A 22,403-nucleotide genomic window follows, 5' to 3' on the forward strand; every position below is an offset into this window, starting at 1 on the left:
ATGAGCCCGAAACGTTAATAAGGATAAAATACTGATGCAAAAACACACACACACACACACACACCCCGAGAAACAACAAATGCAACTAATGTTCATCATCAGCAATACAGTAGTTACAATGACACTCAAAATATGAACGCAAAACACAAAAATCAAAACCACTTCCATTTCAGATAATTAGGGACCTATACAAAAATAGCAACGCTGGGTTTGAACTCAGATATCACCTAATTTCACAGCTATCGAAGTGGCAATCATCATATAGCAGCTTATCTATGATACATTCAAGAAAGAAATGATACGACTTATTAATTGCCCAATAAGCTAGACAAAACCTCGGCCGTTTTTTTTTTTTTTAAATACAATTGTTTTTTTGTTTTTTTCATTTAACCCCATTCTACAACTACAGTATAATGGAGGTCTATGCAAACATAATAGCTACCTTGCTCAGGAAATGAATTACAGTCTTTGGTGCTGCACAAGCAACTTCATTTGAAAAATAAAAGACAAAAAAGACACACATAACTAGTAAAACAAACAGATAAAATGCACACACAGCATATCTACATATATATAGACTGGTGCTACCATCATTTTTATATTTATATATATATATATATATATATATATATATATATATATATATAATGATGATATATATCCTCTCCCTGACGGAATGTATAAAATAAGCAGTCGACACTGATAAGCCTTAAGCCTTTGACAAATGGTATAATGTAAAGGGAAAAAGTTAACTTTGTCACACATGCATAAATGAGAACTGCACACAATTAACTCACACCTTATCAAGCATCTGTACTAAATAGTCTAGCTCTATAATATATGTCCAATATGTGTGTATATTGAATACTACATGGTTTGCTCAGGCTTAGAAAATTCCACACCATGAATTAATTTGCATTTCTTTCCTTACCTAATCAAAGCCATGCCCACCACACTTCTAAACATCTAAGAAACAAAGTGAAAACACTCAAAATGAAAATTCAAAGACAAGAAAAGAAAAGAAACGACTATTTAGATTGTATTGCAGTTTCATCAAACAGTAGAAATACTGTTTGTAATAATAGTTTTACTAAATAGAAAGTGATTATCAAATAGTAAGCAATACTCAGTACTTGCACTTTGTACACTAGTTCATTCGGGGAAAAGGGAGAACGGAAAAAATAACATTTTTAATGAAACGGTAAGCATTCGCAACAGCAAAGCATGCTGTTCTTCTTGAAAGAACAGAAAAGTAACGCACTACACACTGAAATTTACACAGACTCCAAAAGTTAAGCACCGCTATCCGCAATACATCACATCCATGCAGACTATGCTAGGATATATACACGTGTGCATATATATACTCACACATAGGATGCATCGACTGATTGGAATTTCAAGTGCTGCAGTCCAGTACATTAATATTCATGTATATAGTCCTATATAAGTAGTAACATTAACAACCTCAAATATGTAAGGCACTATGGCTGGGGACAGTTTTACAATGCAGCGAGTCTTGTGACACAAACAATAAGAGCAACGTCTATGCATCTTTCCGTTTACATTTTTGCTCATGCAAGACCACATGCAGCGTGAGGAACAACCCTATATAAAATCGGTTAATTGACAAGACATTGCTAACACCAAAAGACACCGAAAAGGTACAAATACTTCAAACGCAGTACAACATACACTGTGGACAACATGTGCATCTGTCGATCTAGAGCTAGAGACTGGGATGGCTTTACAAATATGGATGTGTCTTGCACACGTAAGAAGGCAATATAGAAAAATAGCTGGGATCAGGGGTGCAAAGTCTAACTATTCAACACCACCCCAATTATTTTACCTGTTTTGAGGAGTATTCGTAGAAGATCCAATGCAAAGATATATATCAAATGTGCAAAACACATTAAGTGTGAGTTTAACTATTCATTCATTCTTTCATTCAATCATTCATACATTATTTCCTTTTTATTTTTTGCCCAAATCATCTACATCATTGGAACTCACTTTTTTTCTTCATTTTTTTCTTAAAGCTTGAAGTTCAGTTACACCCAAGTCTACATGATTCCAAAAATAGCTTGCTTTCTCTGTGGTTGTGCCATGGTTTTGGAAATGAAAACCATGTTTGCGGTTTTAAGATGCCCTACTCACTTAGCCCTCTGGTGGTATAACGGGTACCTGGGCAGGCATGCTCAAATGTAAGGGTACTGGTTTATTTTGGTGGGGCTGAGAGGGAAACTGGCGTAGGCGGGTGAGGCAATGTAGGAGTGCGGGGTAAAGAGGGGCTTGAATTGGCCCTGGGGGTGCAAGGTGGGAGAGGGCAGCAGCCGGGGGTTGATGCCCACTGTGACCTGATGCATGATGCCTGCCGGGTGGGAGATGCTGTAGGTGGGCTGGAGGACGGGACGGGAGGCTACAGGGGAAGCCAGGAGGTGGGCCACGGGTGCAGCTGTGACCAGAGGACCAGCCGGGGGGTAGGACAGTAAGGTGGGCTGGGTGTGCGGGTGGCCCCCAAGGTGGGGGCCCGCAGTATGGTTTGGGCTGCTGTGGGACAGGGTGAATGTGTGTCCATGTATGGTGGGGGGGATATAGGCCTGTGGTCTCCGATGGGCGAAGTTGCAGTTCCATTCCTGATGGCAGGAACCGAAATGCTGCACCTGAGGGAGAGAATATCTAGCTAATTAGATTCACCATCTTCATCGACAGACTTTGACTTAATGAGCCACTAGATGCTGCTGTGTCCACATTTTAACATGTCAAGGACTACGTTTACATGCACATAATATTCTGGTTTTTGCTCTTATTCCGAAAAAGACAATGTTATGACTAAGCGTTTTAAATGGCTAATGAAAGTGAATATTCCACTAATAACCTGGTACAACGTAGCCGTGCAAAATATAAAGTTTTCTTGTAACAAAGCCTCCTTCTTATTCCTTCAACCAGCTTCTTGGAAAGGTTGTCATTGCGATGTGTGCGCATATCCTAAAACCTGTTGATATCCAAGTCTATCCGATAATGTTTAAACGTAGCTGTATTTCTCCTTATCTGGTCTGCAGTCCTACAAAATGTTGCTTGGTTTGTTTGCTTACAGCAACCATAGCAACGCACAGCGCTGACCATAAGCCATAAACAGGCAAGAGGCTGTTGACTGGGCGTAAACTGCTGTAAAAACCCAGATTGAGACGCAAATTCCGAATGTGCTGAATACATGTCGAATGCTACATTCTGAAGAAGAAAAAAAGCCTTATTTGAAATATCAAACGAAAATAGGCTGTTTACACGACATGTATCAAATTCGAAATGTTGTTATATTTTGAATAATGGTGTGGATGTAAATGTAATGAGTGTTGGTTCTCTAATCAGTCATTACCAACCGTGACATTCACCTCCTCTAAATGTTGTGTGGATAACATTACAATAGTGTTTACATTCTCTTTGTCTTACTAGCAATCTGTTAAGTAAGTAGTATTACAGCAAAATGTCTTCACCCTTAAACACAGTTGGAAATGTTCAGCCACCAACTGTGAGGAATTTGGAGTAAAGCCGGGAGATTTGTTAGGGACAAAAGTTACTGTGACAAATGAATTAAGTTTACTTTTTAGTGTGCTCTTGGCTGCTTCTATAAAAAAAAGAAATATGTGCAATTCTGATGCTTTTTATCACCTAAACCACTTTAGAAATTGCACTTCTTAACATTCCAGACTAGGGAAAGATGCAGGATACAAAAGACTTGACGTGGAAATTTTTGTTTTTAATCAGACTTCAAATGGGACAACACTGCTAGTTGTTGTGTGTTCAGTTGGACAGCCGGTCCAAAGTATTACCACTATCAGTGGTGCGTAACTGATTTTATCCCTGCAATTGTATTTTTTTATTTTGTTTTTTTAATGAAGATTAAATATAGTTGTTTGCCGTCTTAAATAAATACAAATTATCTTTGACAATTGCATATACTCTATATTCTCCTTGATCGATGGGCCAAGTGTCCCCAATATCTCTTTGCAATCAACAACCCTCAACAAATTAAATATAAAACTATGTATATTTAGGTATGCTTGTGGTTGTGATTGTCTAATACACGCGTGTGACTGCATGTGCTCACCTGCCCAAAGCCTATAGGCTGCTGTTGTTGGGGCTGGAATGCAGGGGTGATCTTCTGGGGCCTGTTGAGGAGGGGAGTGGAGTGGTGATGTTGTCGCCCAGGAATGCCTCGCCCTTTGGACTGGCACGAAGACTCTAAGACTGAGGGACGGAAGGAGAAACCGAAAGATGCAAATGGCGTGTGTTAATACAGACAATTTGGTGTCCCACAATTAAGATCACAATGTAAATAAGAGCAGGCAAAAGGCAGACAAGATGCAATCAGGGATAGGAACCAACTACACCTGCAGAAATGGCAACATTTGCGACAGGAGGCTTTGTGGGATTGTGAGTGATTTCAGATGTGCTTGATCAGGTCCAAACCTTTAAACATAGTGGCATCTGTCCTCTGAATATGATCTAGGAGATTATAAATAGATATGTTTGGGGGGGATCAGGGAGGAGTTGATAACTAAGCTTGTATATCTAGTTTATAGTGGGGTCAGCTATAAATACACCTGGTTGCACTAGAATAGCAAGCTGTGCCCTTTTATGTGGGGCTCTCGTTGCAATAGCTGAGGGTTGGAGGGATGTCTTTGACATGAAAGCCGATATGAGTCTGTATGATTTTCTCTGAGGATTTACAGTTAAACCCTTTACTTCATAATACCTATAAAGAGGTAGCTTTTAAATGTACTCGATTGCTGAGAAAGACAGCGATGTCCCACTGACCACAGCTGTAAATAAAGCCGTACATACAGCATGCGTAACTTCATTTAAACACCAGAAAGAAATGTCTATCCAACATGTGTTTAGGCCAACCAGAAATTGTGTTCATGTTCTCTGCTTGACATCCATGTTTTGAATATTTTATAGAGGACATTAAACAATGTCAATCACGCATGTCTCATGTAGCTTTAAAAAGTGCACTTCCACACAGATAAGGGGGGGTGCTCAGAGTCAGTCTGGAGCCAGAGCAAGAAGTGATGACAGCAAACAAAGATCCACTCCAGAGATCAAAACAGATACTTCAGGGTAGGTCACCCATAATCACCTGTGAGAACCTCTGTGGTCTACAAAGACAGCGTAATCCCAGGCCATGTGACCTGTGGAGCAGACAGCAGCAGTGGTGACTGCTTTGAGCTAGCATGACCGACTCATGCACTTGCTACTCTCCTGACACCATCAGACAAAGCAAATGAATGTGGAGAAGAGAAGGTGTCCTGTCACCTGCTTTATTCATAAAACAATTTAGGTTTAGAGATAACCTGGGTCTCTTCCAGCAGTTCATTCATTCAGAAGTATAAACCCCAATTCCAATGAAGTTGGGACGTTGTTTAAAACGTAAATAAAAACAGAATACAATGCTTTGCAAATCTTTCACAACATATATTTAATTGAATACACGACAAAGACAATATATGTATTGTTTAAACTGATCAACTTTGGTTTTTTTGAAACAGAAAAAGAAGACCTCAAATTAAAAATGAGTGAATATTAAATGCGTAATATAAAGTTTTTCAGTTAAAACAAACATTAAAAAGGTCCAATGTGTAGGAATTTCTCCCATCTAGAGCTGAGATCATATATCTTAATCAACGCGCTCGCGCCACGCAGTTCAAAGTACGTATTGCAGCTACGGTAGCGTTCCACCGCTTTTCAAAATCTTTTTCTATTTCTGGGAGAAGAAGTAGAACAAGAAGAGTAGGAATATTCTGAATTGATGGTGGTGGTAAATATCCATGAAAAAGTTTGTGAACGGGCAACACAATAACTCAACACATTACACACTGGACCTTCAAATATCTTCTCTTGTAATGTATTCAATTGAGTATAGGTTAAAAAGGATTTGCAAATCATTGTATTCTGTTTTTGTTTACATTTCACAGAAACGTCCCAACTTCATTGGAATAGGGGTTTGTATAACTAAGCACCAATTTTAGCCTGAAGACTTGATACCTAATATACACTATTAGGTCAACTCAAAGTCAGACTTAAATAAGGAACATACTGAGTGAATTTGTGTTAACATTCCATCATATGGCTAGTTTTACCTGTGTTGCCATATGTTTCACTGACAATAGGGTAGTAGTTGTTGTTGTTGTTCTGCAGTCTCATTGGAGGCACCACAACTGTACGAACTGTTGGCTTGCTGGGCTCCGTCTCCGGGGCGACGCACGCAACACAGGGCTCGCAGTTTTGGTTGCTGTCGGCGATGAAGCGCCGCTGTGTGAAGGGACTGTTGCTATGGTGAGAGGCGTCTGAAGCAGGCGAGCTGTCCACTGTGTCACAACCACTCTCCTGCTCGTCATCTGACATACTGCAAGAGGGCAACCAATGACAAAGGAAGTTACAGATATCTGGTTTGTTGGGGTGTGGCAACTATGTAGAACCAGGGAGAACATTTGTAAAAGCGTTGTCTGAATCAGTTTAACTGAACATACCTGTTGGGGTGTTTGCAGGGTGAGGTGCTGGACTGGGCTGAGGCTGAAGAGCTGGTGCTGAGCGTGCTGTCCGGACTGCTGAGGGAACAGACTCTCTCCATACTGACGGTGCTCTGACACGCCTCACAATCGGCACTATCCTTACAACTGTGTGCACCAAGAGACAAATAGCATTTTAAATTTTTTTTATTTCTCCAATATAGAAATTAAGTTAAAAGGAACCCGATGGTCAGTACTCACTCCCCCATTGAGTGTCTTTGGGCGCTCTCCTCTTCGTCGCTGCTAATACTGATGACACTAACAGTCGGGCTAGCTAGGTCAGAGATCACCATGGCCAGCCGCTGCTCCTGTGAAACTGAAAGCTCCTCACAGTCTGGCTCCACTTTACAGCATTTGTCATCATCCTCCTCCACTTGCTCTGTTCCTTGCTCCTCTTCAGCAGCATGCCCTTCCTCTGGGCATCTGGCTTCTACCTGCTGCACATTCTTTGCTGTATCGGCCATCTTTGGGGACTGGCATGCTATATTTTGGATGTTCGTGTTTTGGGAGAAGTTGCTGCCCCTATTAAAGAAAACAATTAATTTTCAGAAAGAAAGAACCCATTTTAGTGCACGTATAGGGGTTTTAGTTGCAAAAGGCAAAACTCACTTGCAATACCTGTTCACACAAGGCTTGGCTCTCTTGTTGGCAGCTGGCTGTGGCCACACCACATGTGCAATGCCTATGTTGATTGGCTGGTGGGTGGACATGGTCATTTGGTTGGTTAAGAATGGCTGAGGATGTGCAATCATGGAGCTGTAATGGTTACCATGAGGACGCACTTTGCTGCATTGAGAAAACAAAACATTGCAAAATCAGCCAAAAGCCGTTAGCACCATTAGAGACAAAATGGTCTCAGTCACAGGTCCCATGGGACAAGCATGACTCATCGATCATTAATATTCAGGGAAGCAAGTGTGCTGTATGTGAGTAGTACAGCCCTTCCCAAGAGTGTACATAGCAACCAAAGGTAATAAGGCACTAACACATATTGTTTTAGATAATACTACATATTAGTACATATTATAATATGTATAAAATCAAGAAAGGATATAGATAGTGCATCAAAAACATATTGTACTGTAATCCCCAGAAACAAACAAATTGCTTACCCCCAGTCACCCAATCTTTGTGAGCCTGCCATAGTATCAGATGCCAAAGTGGTTGGTGGTGGGGGTACGGATGTCACCTGCTGCCAAGTGGGCACCAAGATCTGCTGAGCACGGCTGGACCAGGCCTGAAGTTCGGAGAAGCAAAGCAGTTAAATCTAGTCATTTTACTCTCATGATGCTTTCCTCAGCTTGCACATCAAAGATAAACTTTACTAATGAAGCCAAGCCGTCCCTCCATACTTGTCCTTTGTTCTTTGTAGGTGTCGACCAATATTGGTTTTTCAGGGCCGATGCAGATAATTAGTCGTTAATGAAACCAATGACCAAAATTAAAAACTGATGTGCAGTTACAGTAAAATGAAAATCTGTTAGTCTAAACTAAGATTTTAATAAAAAAAACTCTAAAACAAGTATATGTCTTGTTATTGTAAAAAGCAAAAAATACTACATATAACCACAGTAAACATCCATTTCAAAATACTGCTGCATTCAAAACTTATTTGTTGCAGTTGGTAAAGGTGTTAACTTTTTAAGTTTGGAAATTCCTGCAGTCTTCCTTCCAAGCTTAGCCTGACCAACTCCGCCGGAGCCGAGGCGCTTCTACTCAGGCTGCTGCATGTCGGTTATCGGTCAAATAACACGCACATACAGATAATCTGCAAATTATGGCCCCGATAATTGGCCAGGCCAATAATCTGTCAATTCCTATTTCTTTGACCTCTATTGCTGTCAATCATATCCATGCTACCCCCTTACCTGTGTGATGACTCCAGGTCGGATTTGAATGGGCTGGATGGGGGGTGCTTGAGTGACCAGAGGCACAGAACCCTCCATTCGAACAGAGTAGCCTGCTGGTTTAGCTGTGTTGGTGGGGAATCATGCAGCGACAATGGACAGGAAATATTTGACTTTAAGATATTGAATTCAACCAACATGAAGAAGAATACATAAAGGAAATAAAGATTTGCATGTCCTACCTTGAAGGGTTGGGGGACACAGAATGAGGGCCTGCTGAAATGAATCGTTGCATCCATACTGACCACTTCCCGTCTGCAGTGGTATCCCAGGGTGCATCACTGATTGGGCTGATGGGGCTAACCCCTAAAAACGAAAAAAGGGCATTTGACTGGACTTTTCAGAGGTATTACAATGCTCAACAATAGCATTAAAGAGCCAGCAGATGGCAACATGTCTGTCAAGAGTTGTCTGTATTTCAGCCAGACAGAGCCCAGGGACCTGTGTTGTACTTTGAGATCAGTGGGTTAGTCAACTGACTGACCTTTAGGTAACTGACTAACGTGTGGTAGAAGACCATCATAACACAGCTGATCTACTTCAGAGGAAGTTCCGGGTAATGAATTAAAAAGTATCCATGATGCACTTGCTGACTGATCATCTCCCTGACACATAATACGTAATTACAATACTTTAAGGATTCAAGGCAGATTGAATATATAATAATCAATGAATATATGTCATCATCAATACCTTCATCTCATTAAATTTGCTGCTCTTGATCTGTTGCTATATGATAAGACACCTTTCCATATCAACCCGCCTATAAAGCGGATTAACCAGTTTATTCAGGCTCACAGAGCCCTGATGTTTTTGACAGAATGTATTTTTTTAACAATCTGTTTATTGGACTTTACATAGTTACAGACGTACAGTACTATTCCATACAATAGTACTGTGGTACTGTAGTACTGTACTCCATACAATGATGAACTTATTCCTTGAGACAGGCCAGAGAGCTCAACAAAGAACAGTTAAGCATGTGCCTCTGCTTCACTACGCAGGCAGTTCTCGTGCCTTGCTATAAATCACATTTATTGAATAACGAGAACTAGGCCTATATTGTTCTGCTACTGCATGTAGCCAAACCCCCATACACATGATAGTAAACACAATGCAGCCTTTTAGATGATAATACTAAAAAAGCCACCATATTTTCTTGTTAAATTCTTCTGAAGAAAAACAATTTACCAATAAATATGCTGCTCCATAGAAAAAAAAAATTATAGTTGAGCGGTTTAACTGTGCAAACACTGAGTGTGACCAGTTATTCTTTCATCAGGTTTTGATTTTGAAGAGGAATGAGAGAGCCTTCTAATATTATGCTTATGTCTGACTATGAACTGAGGAAACACATATGTAGTCACCATTATATTATATTGTCACAACTGGTCATGGTTTTTTTTTGTTTAATCCTCATAACAGTGTCTTTTGAAGAGACTTTAAGATGTTTTGCATTATAAAGATCCCATTCCAAAAAAAAATGGTCAGCTCAATTTTTTCCTCAGCAACAGCGGTGATTTGCACCGTTGCCATGACCTCAGACACATGACGTGATTTTGTTGCCATGACAGCAGTGCTAGGACGCAATAAGATGAGAAATTGTCTACACAATCACAGTCTTCTGATGAAAAAAACACACTGCATGTCAATTACCCATACCATCTGTGATTATTCCATCACTTAGATATTGTTTTTTTTGTTTAATCTCAATTCAGAAAACAACATATATATACACACACACACACACACACACACACACACAGTACCGGTTAAAAGTTTAGGGTCACCTACAGATTTTTAAACCAATCCATTAGAGACAAAATGACAGCTGATCTGAGTGGGTGGCTGGTCTTCAATGTAATCTCTACATTGCCCATTATCAGCAACCATTCATCCAATGCTCCAAAATCCGATCCTGTTTACTAATCTGGTATCATTTTAGAAAACATTGGAGAACCCTTTTGCAAATATGTAAGCACATAATGTAATCTGTAAAATGCTGCCGTGGTTTTATTTATTTTTATATATATATAAATAAAGAACCAGAACGTAAATTATAACTATTCTGTAGCTTGCTAAGCCGTCATGGTTTCATTGCCTCCTTATCTACAGTAAGTGTTCTGCTACGATTTAGCCCATGTTAAGACTTGAGTTATTTGGGGGGGGGGGGAGAGGGAGAGAGAGACAGAGAGAGAGAGAGAGAGAGAGAGAGAGACAATATTACAATAATACATTATTGCCTTGATAATATTGCTGTGTTTCTTATCGTGTAGCTGATAGATGTGCAGGTTGTTTAATATTACTAATGCAGCCATGTGTTGATATTCAGGTTGTGTTAGGGCAAGCCACATGCTTAGCTATTAAAGGTGTATTACACTGTTTGCTCCATTATGGATATGTGTACTGTAATAGGTGTGGCTTATTCTAAGTTTTTGTTACTAAGCAATATGTAACATTTCTTATTATTAAAGAAATTACTGTAATTCTTAGTATTGTTTCTTGTTATATGCTCGTGGGTATAACATTTAGATTTCAGATGCTTATTAATGTGCACTATTATTTGCTTATATTTGCTTCATATTTACAGGCCTATTGCCTATATTTTTGTAATACAATGAACACTGTTACACTTTTTGAAATTATTTCAGCTTGTGTAGGTCTTACAGTACTTTCTGAACATATTGAACACACTTTTAAAAATGCCACTATAATACAGATTACCGTGATAACTTTGGTCACTGCAACTGTGAGGTTACATTTTCATACGGTTACATCCCTAGCAGACACATCCTGAAGGACTTACTTGAGTGTGGACACCGGTAATCTTGCTGAATGGGTGGTTGACAGAAGCAGCAGCGTTTGTTGTCACAGGTCTGATGAAAGGACCTTTATTTCTGTTGGCTGCCTCATATGCACTGGGACGAGTCCAGCAAACATCCATGATGTGGAAACATGACTTCACACTGCGGGCAGAGGAGTGACACAGTCAGGGATGTAAGAAGGTCAAAATGACAACATCAAAATCTGAGGAAAAGTGGGCTCACTGGTTGCTGTGGGGAAAGTCGAGCAGGTGTTGCATTGTCACAAAGGGTTGGCTGAGAGCTTCGGAAGGGGTAATCCTCTCTTCTGCATCGATCAACAACATCTTCTTCAGCAGGCCCACAAACTCCAGACGGTCTGCCTTCTCCGCCAACAAGTCACTACCTTCCAGATTCATCACCAAGTTCACCTGGAAAACAAATAATTTACCGTTTTATATTTATTTATATTGCAGTATTTCTGCATATGATGAAATAGTACTTTTTTAATATGATACCCACTTCCTAAGAATGATAAACAATTAGTCATGAATTATTAAGACTCCCCTCTGATTTATGAAATAACAGACCTGAAAACGCATTGATGGTTTTCTGGGGAATTTCCACCCATGATGTGTTTCTACAGAGCACAGTAAGTGAAACCTGAACCTTTAGTTTTAAATTTGGGTTAAGCATTTATCTGAAAGGAAGTTGAGCTTAGAGACGCTCCTTTCTTTCCAAGTAAAAACATTTGTATTCTGTTCATACAGCTGTGGGTGTACTTCCTCAGGTAGAGGCCCAGTGGCCTACATTATCTCAACACTTGATGTTGAACTTCCTCTAAAGTCCTGTTAGGTACATTGTGGTCCGAGCGGCTGAACATACGTGCGCTATGTCATCCAAACAGCTGAAGATGTACTTCCTGGCTTCCTTTGATTTCATTCCCGTCTCCGTCTCGTGCTCATCTGTTGACTACAGAAAAGAAAATGTTTAGTGGGGAAGCAATAACTGAATATTGTTTGGGTTCAATAGTTAATCTTTCTATAATCTGTTTCATATGTGCTATGTAGGAAATTATAACGCATGATTATTCACAACATCAGATTCGAAAGTAGGTGAGCAGGGTGGGTATTCATGACTCAAGCTCCCAAGATGCATTGCCTTAGAAAAATGTCATTGTAGAAATTAAGCTGCTTCACAGTACGTGAATCATTCCTAGACTTTATGTTAATGGTTAGTTCTTCTATGTATGTTTTGTTCAATCAAAATCATTGTTTCTTTGATTGGAACAGTAGTCTTTGTTAGCCCAGCAGGAGGAGGAACATATTTGTTGACTGAGTTGGAGCTGACCTATGATTTCCACCATCAGCTTTAAGTGAAGCAAAACAAGAGTAAAGGTTAGTTGTTTTGAATAAGCAGCAATAAGCCAAATCAGCACATTTTGCAGGTATGTAAATACTCCTCACCTTTAGTCTCCATGCTGCATAAGGGGAGTCAGACTCTTTGCAAAAGAACCGTGCCGTCTTTGTACCCGCATTCAATAAATGTTCCCCTGGCAAACCTTGTGTCTGAGAAATGTAGCGAATCTGTTGGACATAAGAAGGAAAGCGAGTAAGAAAATAGAATATGAACAACAGAAGGAAAAAAAATCTTGTAGCTAAATAAAAAGGCAATTTTAATGGGTTTAAAGTACAAATCTAAATTTGTGTTAATTCTAAATATATCACATACATACATACATGTACCACACAACAAAAAAATGCTGTTTATTCACTGTCAGTTCATTTCTCAATCACCCACGCTCTCTCCAAAACCAACACGCCACCAGAGCACTTTATATTGACACACACTTATTTACGGAAAATGTACAAGGTAATTCACAGTGACATCACTGTATCAACAATTAACGTTACTGTGTGGATGGTTACAGGGGAGATAACGGCAGAGACCTCGAAGATGGCACATTCCTGACAACTGGCTAGAACCAAATGAGACCCTTGTAATGAGCATAGCTTGTGTTTATGATCTCTGAAAAGTGTCATGGTCTTTTTGATAACAAGGTTCCTACAGTCTCAATGCCTAATCTTGTAATGATGCTTGTCAGTCAGATGTTTTGGGGCAAGAATGTCACACATAGGTTTATGAGAGGAGGCCAGTGAGAAGCTTGGCTGACGTCAATCACACCCAAGTGTAAAGGACAACAACTATCAGAGATTCAGCGCCGTTAAAAAGCAAAGAGCAACACACTGGGAGAGGGGTGAGAATCATCAAGGAATCATTAGACACATTCATATGAAGCATGTCATATATTATACAATCCATCTCTCCTTTCTCTTTTAATACACAAATGTCCTCACCCCTTACTTAACATGTATGAAGTTTCCACCGTGCACCCTGCTAAACGTAAAAGAGCGTTCAACAGACTACAGAGACTGAAAATGTTTTGTTGGAAGCTGTTCATGTGTTAATTTCCAAGCTGCTCTTCCTGGCCAATCTGATGCTTGAGCAGCGTGTTTTTTGAGTCTGTTGCTGAGGTGCAAATACAGCAATGTGTCCGTGTTTGTGTGGGTGGGACCTACGTCTAATTAGTCAGCTACAGATGAGTTAATAATCAAGCAATGCATTCATTGGAATTCTGATGGCACAGATGATGAATGTAATCTCCTATAAGAGATTTAGATGAGATGGTGGAAAACACCTCACTTATCTTAAGGCAACACTAACATCCAAGTATCATAAAACACATTGGGCCCTATTTTAACAATCTAAGCAGACGGCGCGACGCGCATGGCAAAGTTGCGTTTTGGGTGTGTCCAAATCCACTTTTGCTTTGTTGCTTTTGTTTGACTGCAGAAAAAAGGGTCTGTGCGAAGACTTGTACTTAGTGTCTTCATTAATATGTAGGTGTGTTTTGGGCGTAACATGCAATAAGCCAATCAATGTCATCTCCCGATCCCTTTAAAAGCCAGGCACGTTTCGATGTGCTATTACGATGGCGGATTTGCATCGTAATATTTTTCTATGTAATATTTTTAAATGTAATATTTTGCATGTACGTGCGCTGTTGCGCTTCCCTGTGTGTGTGTGTGTGTGTGTGTGTGTGTGTGTGTGTGTAACAAACGGTGTGCGTGCACTGTGGATAGGCCTAGACACATTTTACTAATGCGTTGTTAAAATAACAATGAAATGCTGTGATATCGACTTTGGACCAGGTTTTTGTTGGTCAATGGCGCGATCACCTTCTGCTGCCTCAAGATAGCAATATGCACAAGAATTCACCTGAACATCTCTCCCTGTAAGAACAGCACACCCATGGGCGCAAAGATGGGCGCATGTGCATTTGCTATTTGAACGACGTGGGAGCTGGACGGTCTTTAAAAAAAATACTTGGGTCGAGCTCTGCGCTGCGTTGGGTTCAAGATCCCTTATGTCCCTATTCTCCCTTTTGGATTCACTCTTTCCTTTGGTAAATGAGCATGCACTGTAAAAATAACTAACCAAAATCTCTCTCTTTCTTTCTCTCACTCATTTTCTGTCTTTCACAGTCACTATCCATAACAGTCAAGGATTACTGATACTGTCCAACAAACTTTACCGTAAGGTACATTGACTAAATTCCCCTCCTTTCATTTCCATAATATAGCTGTGCTGTAGTTCTGCAACAGCTTGTAAACAGAAACAGACCCAAAAAACAACACAGCCAGTATGTGTGGGTGGGAAAATTCTTGTGACGGGAAAACCCTTATTTTTCCTGAAAGGCGTGTCTCTGCAGAGATCTCACAAACCAGTGAGGTCCCTGGTGCAAAGCTACTGCTCCACAAAACAAGCATCTAGCAAGCTGGGGCCTGCTGCCGAGCTTATAGGAAGTACAGGCAGCATTTATTTTATGGCAGTCCAGTAACAAACACCATAAAGATGTATTTCAATGATAAACCTCACTGCAATAAATTACACAAGTACATGTCAGCTTAGAATAATTTACTCACACCCTCCTTTCTACCCGTTCAATAAATCTCATCCATATATGTGTTGAAATGTCAAAACATGTGGAAGAGATTCAAGGATTAATCTATAAGTCTCATTCCAGCTTCTTAAATGTGAATATTTTTTAGTTTTTTCATTTGTCTGACAGTAAACTGAATATTTTTGAGTTTGAAAAAAGACATTTGAGGACGTCATATTGGGCTCTGGGAAACACTGATCGTAATGATTCACCATTTTCTGACATTATATATAAAGACAAAACCACTAAACTAGAATTGTTGGCTGCAACCCTAGTTTGCGCCTGCTTACAAACAGAAATATTCCTCCTGACCCCCCCTAAACCAAATCCTTTTTGCTTTCAGTGACCCTGCTTACATCCTCCTATTCTTAAAGATCCTCCAGGTTGCCAGCTACAGCGAGCCCCAAAGAAAAAGAAAAAAAGAGCACGCATAACTTTGGTTTCTGCAATAGTGTGCACTGACCGCCATGGTTACACCACTTACACGGTGCCTGAGGAAGCAAGAGATAGAGAGCGTAAAGACGGGATCATGGCAAATATGGGGAATGGAGTCACTCCCAAGACAGCACATGGGCTAATCATTGCCACTCATGATAAGACACTGGCCGAATCATGAGGTTTGTCGCATCAAAGAGGTGAGCAGCCTCGTGCTGTACTAGTGAAGTAAAATAAAGTGTGACTGGGGGATGAGGTAAGGAGATGGGAGGAAGGGAGGAGGAGGAGGAGCCAGAGTTATAAATACAATATGCTGTGTGGCATGGAACAAGACCCCTTGCAGAAAGATAAGAAGAAGAAAAGGGGGAGGAGGGGGCAGTCAGCTTCAGCCAGACCAGCGTATGGCCCCTGGATGACACTTCACACTAGCAGTCAGCTGTCTAGCTGTTTACTGACATGCAGTCAGTTGGCTTTCTATTTTGAAATTCTGTTATATAATTATATCGTACTGATTACGGTTAGACAATTAATTGGCATGTGAAGATGTCCATAATGAAACATCATGATGGACGATGACATCCTTGTCTCATTATGAGATTCAAGGCTCCAGAACTCCAGAATCCCAAATAAAATATATTTATTATGCTCCGGCACGGTCTGCTCGTCATTCGTCATCTATGACCAAATTGAATACCTTGCACGTGCATGATGCATGGCAAAGAGAGACATTATTGATATATTATACATTGTTGGGTGGGTGGTAAAGCATAGTGTAATCACAGTACTGGGATTCAGGACATTACTCAAAGCCCCATGACAAGAACACGGATCCTCCAGGATGTGTTTCCGACTCTACTGCATTACCATTCTGCTAAAACGGGCCAGGGTGGGAAGACATGTTTAGACATCCCAGAGAACATCCAGAGCTTAACATTCACTGCAGGTATTTTAATCAGCAGACAACAATAGACAGTAAAAGGGGCGGTGCAATGTGACATACTTCTGTTTTCTCTCTATAGATTACTCAAGCCCTCTAACACAATCCAATACCAGTGTTTACACTGTACATAGATACAAAGTCAACCATTTACATACAGCAGACTTTGATCTCTATCCGATAATTGCTTTTTATTTTATTGTCTCTTACATTCCTTATCTATGACAACTTTATCCCATCCACCCATCAGTTCCAAGTTGTCCCTTACTCAATCTAGGAGGCTCCCCCCAGACATCTCTAAAGCAGCTTTGTGACATGCTGACTGGCTCGTGCAAAAACAGATTCATCACATTTAGACCGGTGGTGCTGTGCTCAAGTCAAATCTCTTTCGGAGGTGTCGAGTTATCTCTCCTGTCTCATTCCTCAGGAGAGTGAAAAATGATGCCAGGCCATAAAAAAACTTTGGTATGACCGGAGTGTGCAGTGGGGTTGAGTGCTGTAATGTAGGGTGCTGCATGGTACCATACAGGATCTGACTGAGGCTCTGTTGGCAGGATTTGGGTAGACAGAGCTCCGGGGTAGGGGAAAAGCAGCTCAATATAAGCCCAGCTCAGTCTAGTCCTGTGAAGACACTGTTAATGCCCCACTGGGAGGGGCAGATGTCCAACAGCTCCTAATGGACATACCATCAATCACAATAATATGCCTTTCTGCTCACTGTCAGACACCAGCTGATACAATCCTCAGGGTACGTACGTCACCACTTGAGCCATCAGTCTCTTCCTTCATTTAAACAATCCATCTACCCCTGTCTTTCTTTCCGTGTGTAGTTATGGACAAAGGTTTTTCTTTCACTAAACCTCAAAAGTTTCCTCTCCTTTCTATCCATGTTGTCCTACAATATATCCCTTCAGTACCCTTAAAACACCATCAAGTCTAAATCTCACGCAGGATATAATAACAGATTTTTCCTACTATACACTGTAACCATGTTGCATTCTTGTCCTAGCTTTAAGCCATAACTACTTAACCCTGCTGGTAAACCGCTCTGTCCACCTTTTTATAGCTTTGTCAGCATCTTCCCCACAGAATCTAAGTGGTCATGATCACATATGCCGCAAACTTAAACAGTGGGAGTCATGTCTGTGTCAGTAACCTGAAAGCAAGCCTGTAACACAAAGCTGGATTAAATGCAGACTAAAAACCAATCACACCAAACCCACACCTCTGGGTTGCTTTGATTGGAAAGTGTAAGGGAGGTAGGGAGAAGGAATGACCTGTGGGAGAAAAGGCGGTAGAAAGGGTAAAACCATAGGGTATAAGCTATAAATGGAAGGAAGGCCCTCTGCTCCAGAGCCAACCAGTTTCTATGTGGAGATGGTAAAGAGGGGAGAGACTGAGTCAGAAGTTGGAACCAAAAGTAGGAGATGGTGGGATACGTTGTATACAAAAACAGAAAAGAGAGGATAGCAGTAGGCCCACAGGAGGAATTTAAAAGTGGAAACTTCCCAAAGACTGATACACAAGAGCCAATGGCAGCTAAAAAGTGAGCGGTGGTGAGAAGATGGTTGTTTACCTGGTCGTACTCCAGGGCTCCAGGGTAAAGGGGCCAGCCAAGAAAAAGTTCAGCTATGACACAGCCTAAGGACCACATGTCTATGGCTTCACAAAACGACAATCCCAAAATAATCTCTGGAGCCCTGTGAACAGACAAAAACACACAACTGTTAATGTAAGGTCACATCATAACAACATGTAATATGAACACATCAAACAGTGATATACTTGTACAAACTTTGTCATATAAAGATGGTGAAACTGAATTTCATTGAATTGAAATGAACATCTTTAGAGCTCTGTAACAAACGCTACAAATTCATAAACCATCTGCTGTATTGCTTTTGGCTGTGTAGGCTGGTGCTGATTACTTGAGCAAATATAATGTATAATAAAGTTGTGGGATTCCAGTTTAGGACTAGTCAGATGTGAATTTCTGGTAGGCCTACATCTGTAACAGCCGCGATGTTATGCGCACTGTCGTGAACACATGCATTCGCTTTTCTGGAACCGCTTGCACCTGCCCAACCAACACTTGCAGTTTAAATTCGCCATCCTAAACACAAAGTATGCCAGGCAGACACACATCTGTCAGTTTTATCTGTCTAGCATACTTTGTGTGTAGGATGGCCAATTTAACCCACCAGTACTCATCAACTATTGGCACAATTAGGTCTCTGGTGTGTGCGCTGTGCAGCCACGAACTCAGCAGAAAATAATAGAGCTTTAAACGCAACTGCTAGTTGACTTGCTAGTACAAACTACGCACTAGCAAGTTAACTAGAAGTTAAGAAATAGATTATACAGTCTATTCTTATCTAACCATGTAGCAAACCTTTAAAAATACACACACCCCCCCACCCCCACCCACACCCACCCACCCACACACCCACACACTCACACACTCACACACACACGACTGTACTAAATCGGTCAAAATTCTTATGGTCAGGAAACTGTTGTTAATTAACATCCCTACTTAAGTACATAAGTAAGTCAGTGTTGTGCGTGAGTGTTGCCTAGCCAAGTGTCATCAGGCTGAGTCAGTGGGTTAACAGGTCAGCCAGGCTGGTATAAGAGCTTTGATAGGCTGTTGTATCACAGTCCAATCATTACCTCTTCGCTGCCTCGGAGTTACTTCAAGTCAACTCCATAATATCACTGTAATGTACCACAAAGCCTAGAAACTGTGACAATGCACTGACAGCATGATGTAGCTTGAGCTCTTTTCTCCGATAGAAGTGTATGGAGGATTGGCCTCATCTCACTAAATAAATATATATGAAACACCATAAAGGCAGGAAGTAAGTCACTATAGGCAAGAATCACTATGTCCGGCTAGTAAAAAAAAAAGACATTAAATGAAGCATGCCGTTGTACGGATATCAACAGATTTAAAGGGAGGATTCAAATAGAGATTTTTTTTGTGTGTTAAGTTCATGAGAAGATCAACTTTCCAGAAAGCTGCAAGCAGCACGCAACAGGGACTGCACTAGTTAACCTATAAGACACAAAAACTATCAAGTAGGGGTGTAATGATACACAGAAGTCACTACGCTGTAAGCCATCCACGTAGGATCTGCGGAGGTGCAGTGAATTTGCAAAAACAACGAGGGATGTTATGTGACATTTTCCTTAAAATTCCTTATTCTATGCAACAACAGGGATGGGAGACAATTCAACATTGTTTAATTCAACATTGTTTTATGATCTTACAAATATATTGAGACTCTGCTTTGATAATTATTTATTATTATTATTAAGTGATGCCCCTATTGCCTACATATATGATAGGATTGCCCAGAATAACTCAGCTAAAAATGATGCAAGAGAAACATGAGTGACTGACCTATCATTTCACTTCCGTTCCGCATATTCTCCAGATAAAGCCGACCCTCAACAAACTATTTTCCATCATGGAGGAAGAGGATTTAAATAATCTAAAGAAGGACTAGGATGAGATTTCAAGACAATTAGCTCTAATGACTAAGATGACTATTTCCGAAAGCTAAACATACCAACTAAGGCAATACTGAGACTACTCCGATGTCTTTTAAGCCATATGGAACTGAATAGGGTGGGACATAAGGATAGCAACAGCAAATTTAAGACCTGCTAAAATAGGTTTTACAGACTTATTTATCACATGGTCCAAACAAATGCACCCAACAGCTGGTGCAGTAGGCAACATAGAAGCAGAAAACCAACCAGGCAGTTATGCCAACCATTTCAGTCTCACAGGTGGGTCCTATTTTTAAGGAACAGGTTTTCCCTGGAGGACAGAGAAGCTAGATATAAACACAATTGCATTCATCAGGGTACAAGGCATCATCGGGTTGGTCTATTAACAACTCTGTAACCAAAACCTGACAGTCTTACCCCCTGCAACAGCCAATGCATAACTGCATCAATGGCTGCTGTTCAACTTCTGAGTTTGACGGCCTCGGTCAATTAAAGATGTGCAGGATAAGAGCTTCTATACAGGCTTTAATAATCTGCTTTTATTAACAGGCAGTCCCTGTTTCTTAAAGTCAAAAAGGCTGCTAAATAAAGTCCTATGTAAAGAATAGTTTCTATAACAATTTAGCAGTATGGCCATGTCAGGGATACAGTATTATTATCCATGTGATAAACAACATTTAAGATTGCTCTGGGCTGTTTTCAAACTAACAAACTTCGGAGAAAAACAAACATTAACCATGATAATAATGATGCCAGTATACGCTTAGGTAGTCACAGATATCAAAAACTTTTCAGGAAAATAACAAAGAGAAGAGAAGGAAGGAATAGAACATCCAGTCATCTTATGTTCAGCTCCTTCTTATTCGTTTTCTTTTTTCCAATGTCAGAATCTACCAAAGATTATGCAAAGTGCTTCTGGGCACACAGAGGATGGTTACATTGTTGTTGTTTTTTTTAAATATGCTTTTGTTCCTCCTTTTACCTTCTGAATGCACAATAGCAGTGCAACACATAAAATGACAAAGTGAAATAAAGAGAGCCAAACAACAACCGGCAAGTCTCCCGCTCTAGTTGCCATGGCTGCACATCCAAATCAACCCAACTCAAGAATCTTCCTTTGAAACCACATATTTTCCATCCTGAGGATATGAAGTAAGAGCTGAGGGCCACTGAATGCTACAGGAGCAGAAGCCTCGTGCCTGTTCACCACCACGTGCAAGAGCTCTGGAGGAAACGTAAGGTGATGGACTATGCTTTGCACAGATGGACTCCAGCTGTGACACATAACAGGAATAAGATGGATATGGAGAATACATGAATATGTATTAGGCACAAATTCACAGACAAATGATAGCGCAAAGCATCTGTACACAACCACCTTTTAGATAACTTGTGGTACATATTTAAGGTCAAGTTTAACATGCAGGCAAAACTGCAATTATTCTCTTCGATGACCCGATGCCAAATAGCTGCACCTAAACAGGTAGTTAATCGTCCAAAACCGACTTAATTTTTCCGAACACGCAAAACATTAATGTTCTATTCTTCAATGTGCTACAAATAAATCTATATCTTTGTATGAAAACTGAACATGCCAAAAGACAGAGGTCTGATGACTGAGACTGCTGCGCTGGTTAAATGTTGTAAAGAAATGACAGTGAGTGTGACAAGAGTTGTCTACAATATCACTGTTCAAAGGTTGGAAAGGAATGTTGGAAGGGAGACAAGAGTTGTTATCAATAGCACTGTGTTTAAAGGTTTCCATAGAGCGTCATGCGTTATCAGTGAAATACACATCCAGAGGCAGCAGAGGGGAAAAAGAAGCGTCTTCACAGAGCTTCCTGTGCCTGCTTGCAGCATTGGCGGATGCCCTTTTCAAAACTCCTGAGTTAACAGCTCACTTCCCAACCTTACAATCACTGCATACCACAGCATTTTAGAGATTTTGATCAAGCTGAAAATAGTTTAAATAATCATATGAATACTTTTTGTTTTTTTTTAACTACCTGTGCTTTTAATGATTTTGACATGGTGCGCTATGTAACAGTTGGTCTTCTTGGTGAGTAGACTACAGAACAAGACCCGACTGAATAAGAAGCTCTGCATTGGGTGCAGGCTTGTCTTTAATGGCAACCATGACTAACAAACTGTAATGCAAAATGCTGAGAGCAGCAGTAACGGCAGGCCCAGCACAGGCACTCCACGGTGCCAAGTATAACCCGCCCACAC

General features: G+C 40.5%; 1 protein-coding gene across 6 annotated transcripts in view; it reads right to left on the reverse strand.

Moving 5' to 3' along the window:
- Positions 1-1,746: 1,746 nt before the first annotated feature.
- The window catches only part of hipk3b (homeodomain interacting protein kinase 3b), a 36,070-nt gene continuing 15,413 nt past the window's right edge, over positions 1,747-22,403 (reverse strand). Inside the window, exons 3-17 of one of the 6 annotated variants that reach the window (XM_034875098.1) lie at positions 18,232-18,355; positions 12,747-12,866; positions 12,166-12,252; positions 11,527-11,711; positions 11,286-11,445; positions 8,662-8,785; positions 8,441-8,544; positions 7,685-7,809; positions 7,191-7,358; positions 6,774-7,097; positions 6,534-6,680; positions 6,144-6,409; positions 5,144-5,195; positions 4,112-4,251; positions 1,747-2,666 (exon numbers count right to left, since the gene is read on the reverse strand). In XM_034875098.1, coding sequence (XP_034730989.1) covers positions 2,161-2,666; positions 4,112-4,251; positions 5,144-5,195; positions 6,144-6,409; positions 6,534-6,680; positions 6,774-7,097; positions 7,191-7,358; positions 7,685-7,809; positions 8,441-8,544; positions 8,662-8,785; positions 11,286-11,445; positions 11,527-11,711; positions 12,166-12,252; positions 12,747-12,866; positions 18,232-18,355 — 2,632 coding nt within the window. In that variant the 3' untranslated portion in view covers positions 1,747-2,160. Of the gene's footprint in view, positions 2,667-4,111; positions 4,252-5,143; positions 5,196-6,143; positions 6,410-6,533; positions 6,681-6,773; positions 7,100-7,181; positions 7,359-7,684; positions 7,810-8,440; positions 8,545-8,661; positions 8,786-11,285; positions 11,446-11,526; positions 11,712-12,165; positions 12,253-12,746; positions 12,867-18,231; positions 18,356-22,403 lie in introns of all 6 variants that reach the window. The other 5 variants (XM_034875082.1, XM_034875106.1, XM_034875090.1 and 2 more) reach the window with 5 other exon arrangements.

This window comes from Etheostoma cragini, chromosome 1 (assembly GCF_013103735.1).
Source record: "Etheostoma cragini isolate CJK2018 chromosome 1, CSU_Ecrag_1.0, whole genome shotgun sequence".
Lineage (NCBI taxonomy): Eukaryota > Metazoa > Chordata > Actinopteri > Perciformes > Percidae > Etheostoma > Etheostoma cragini.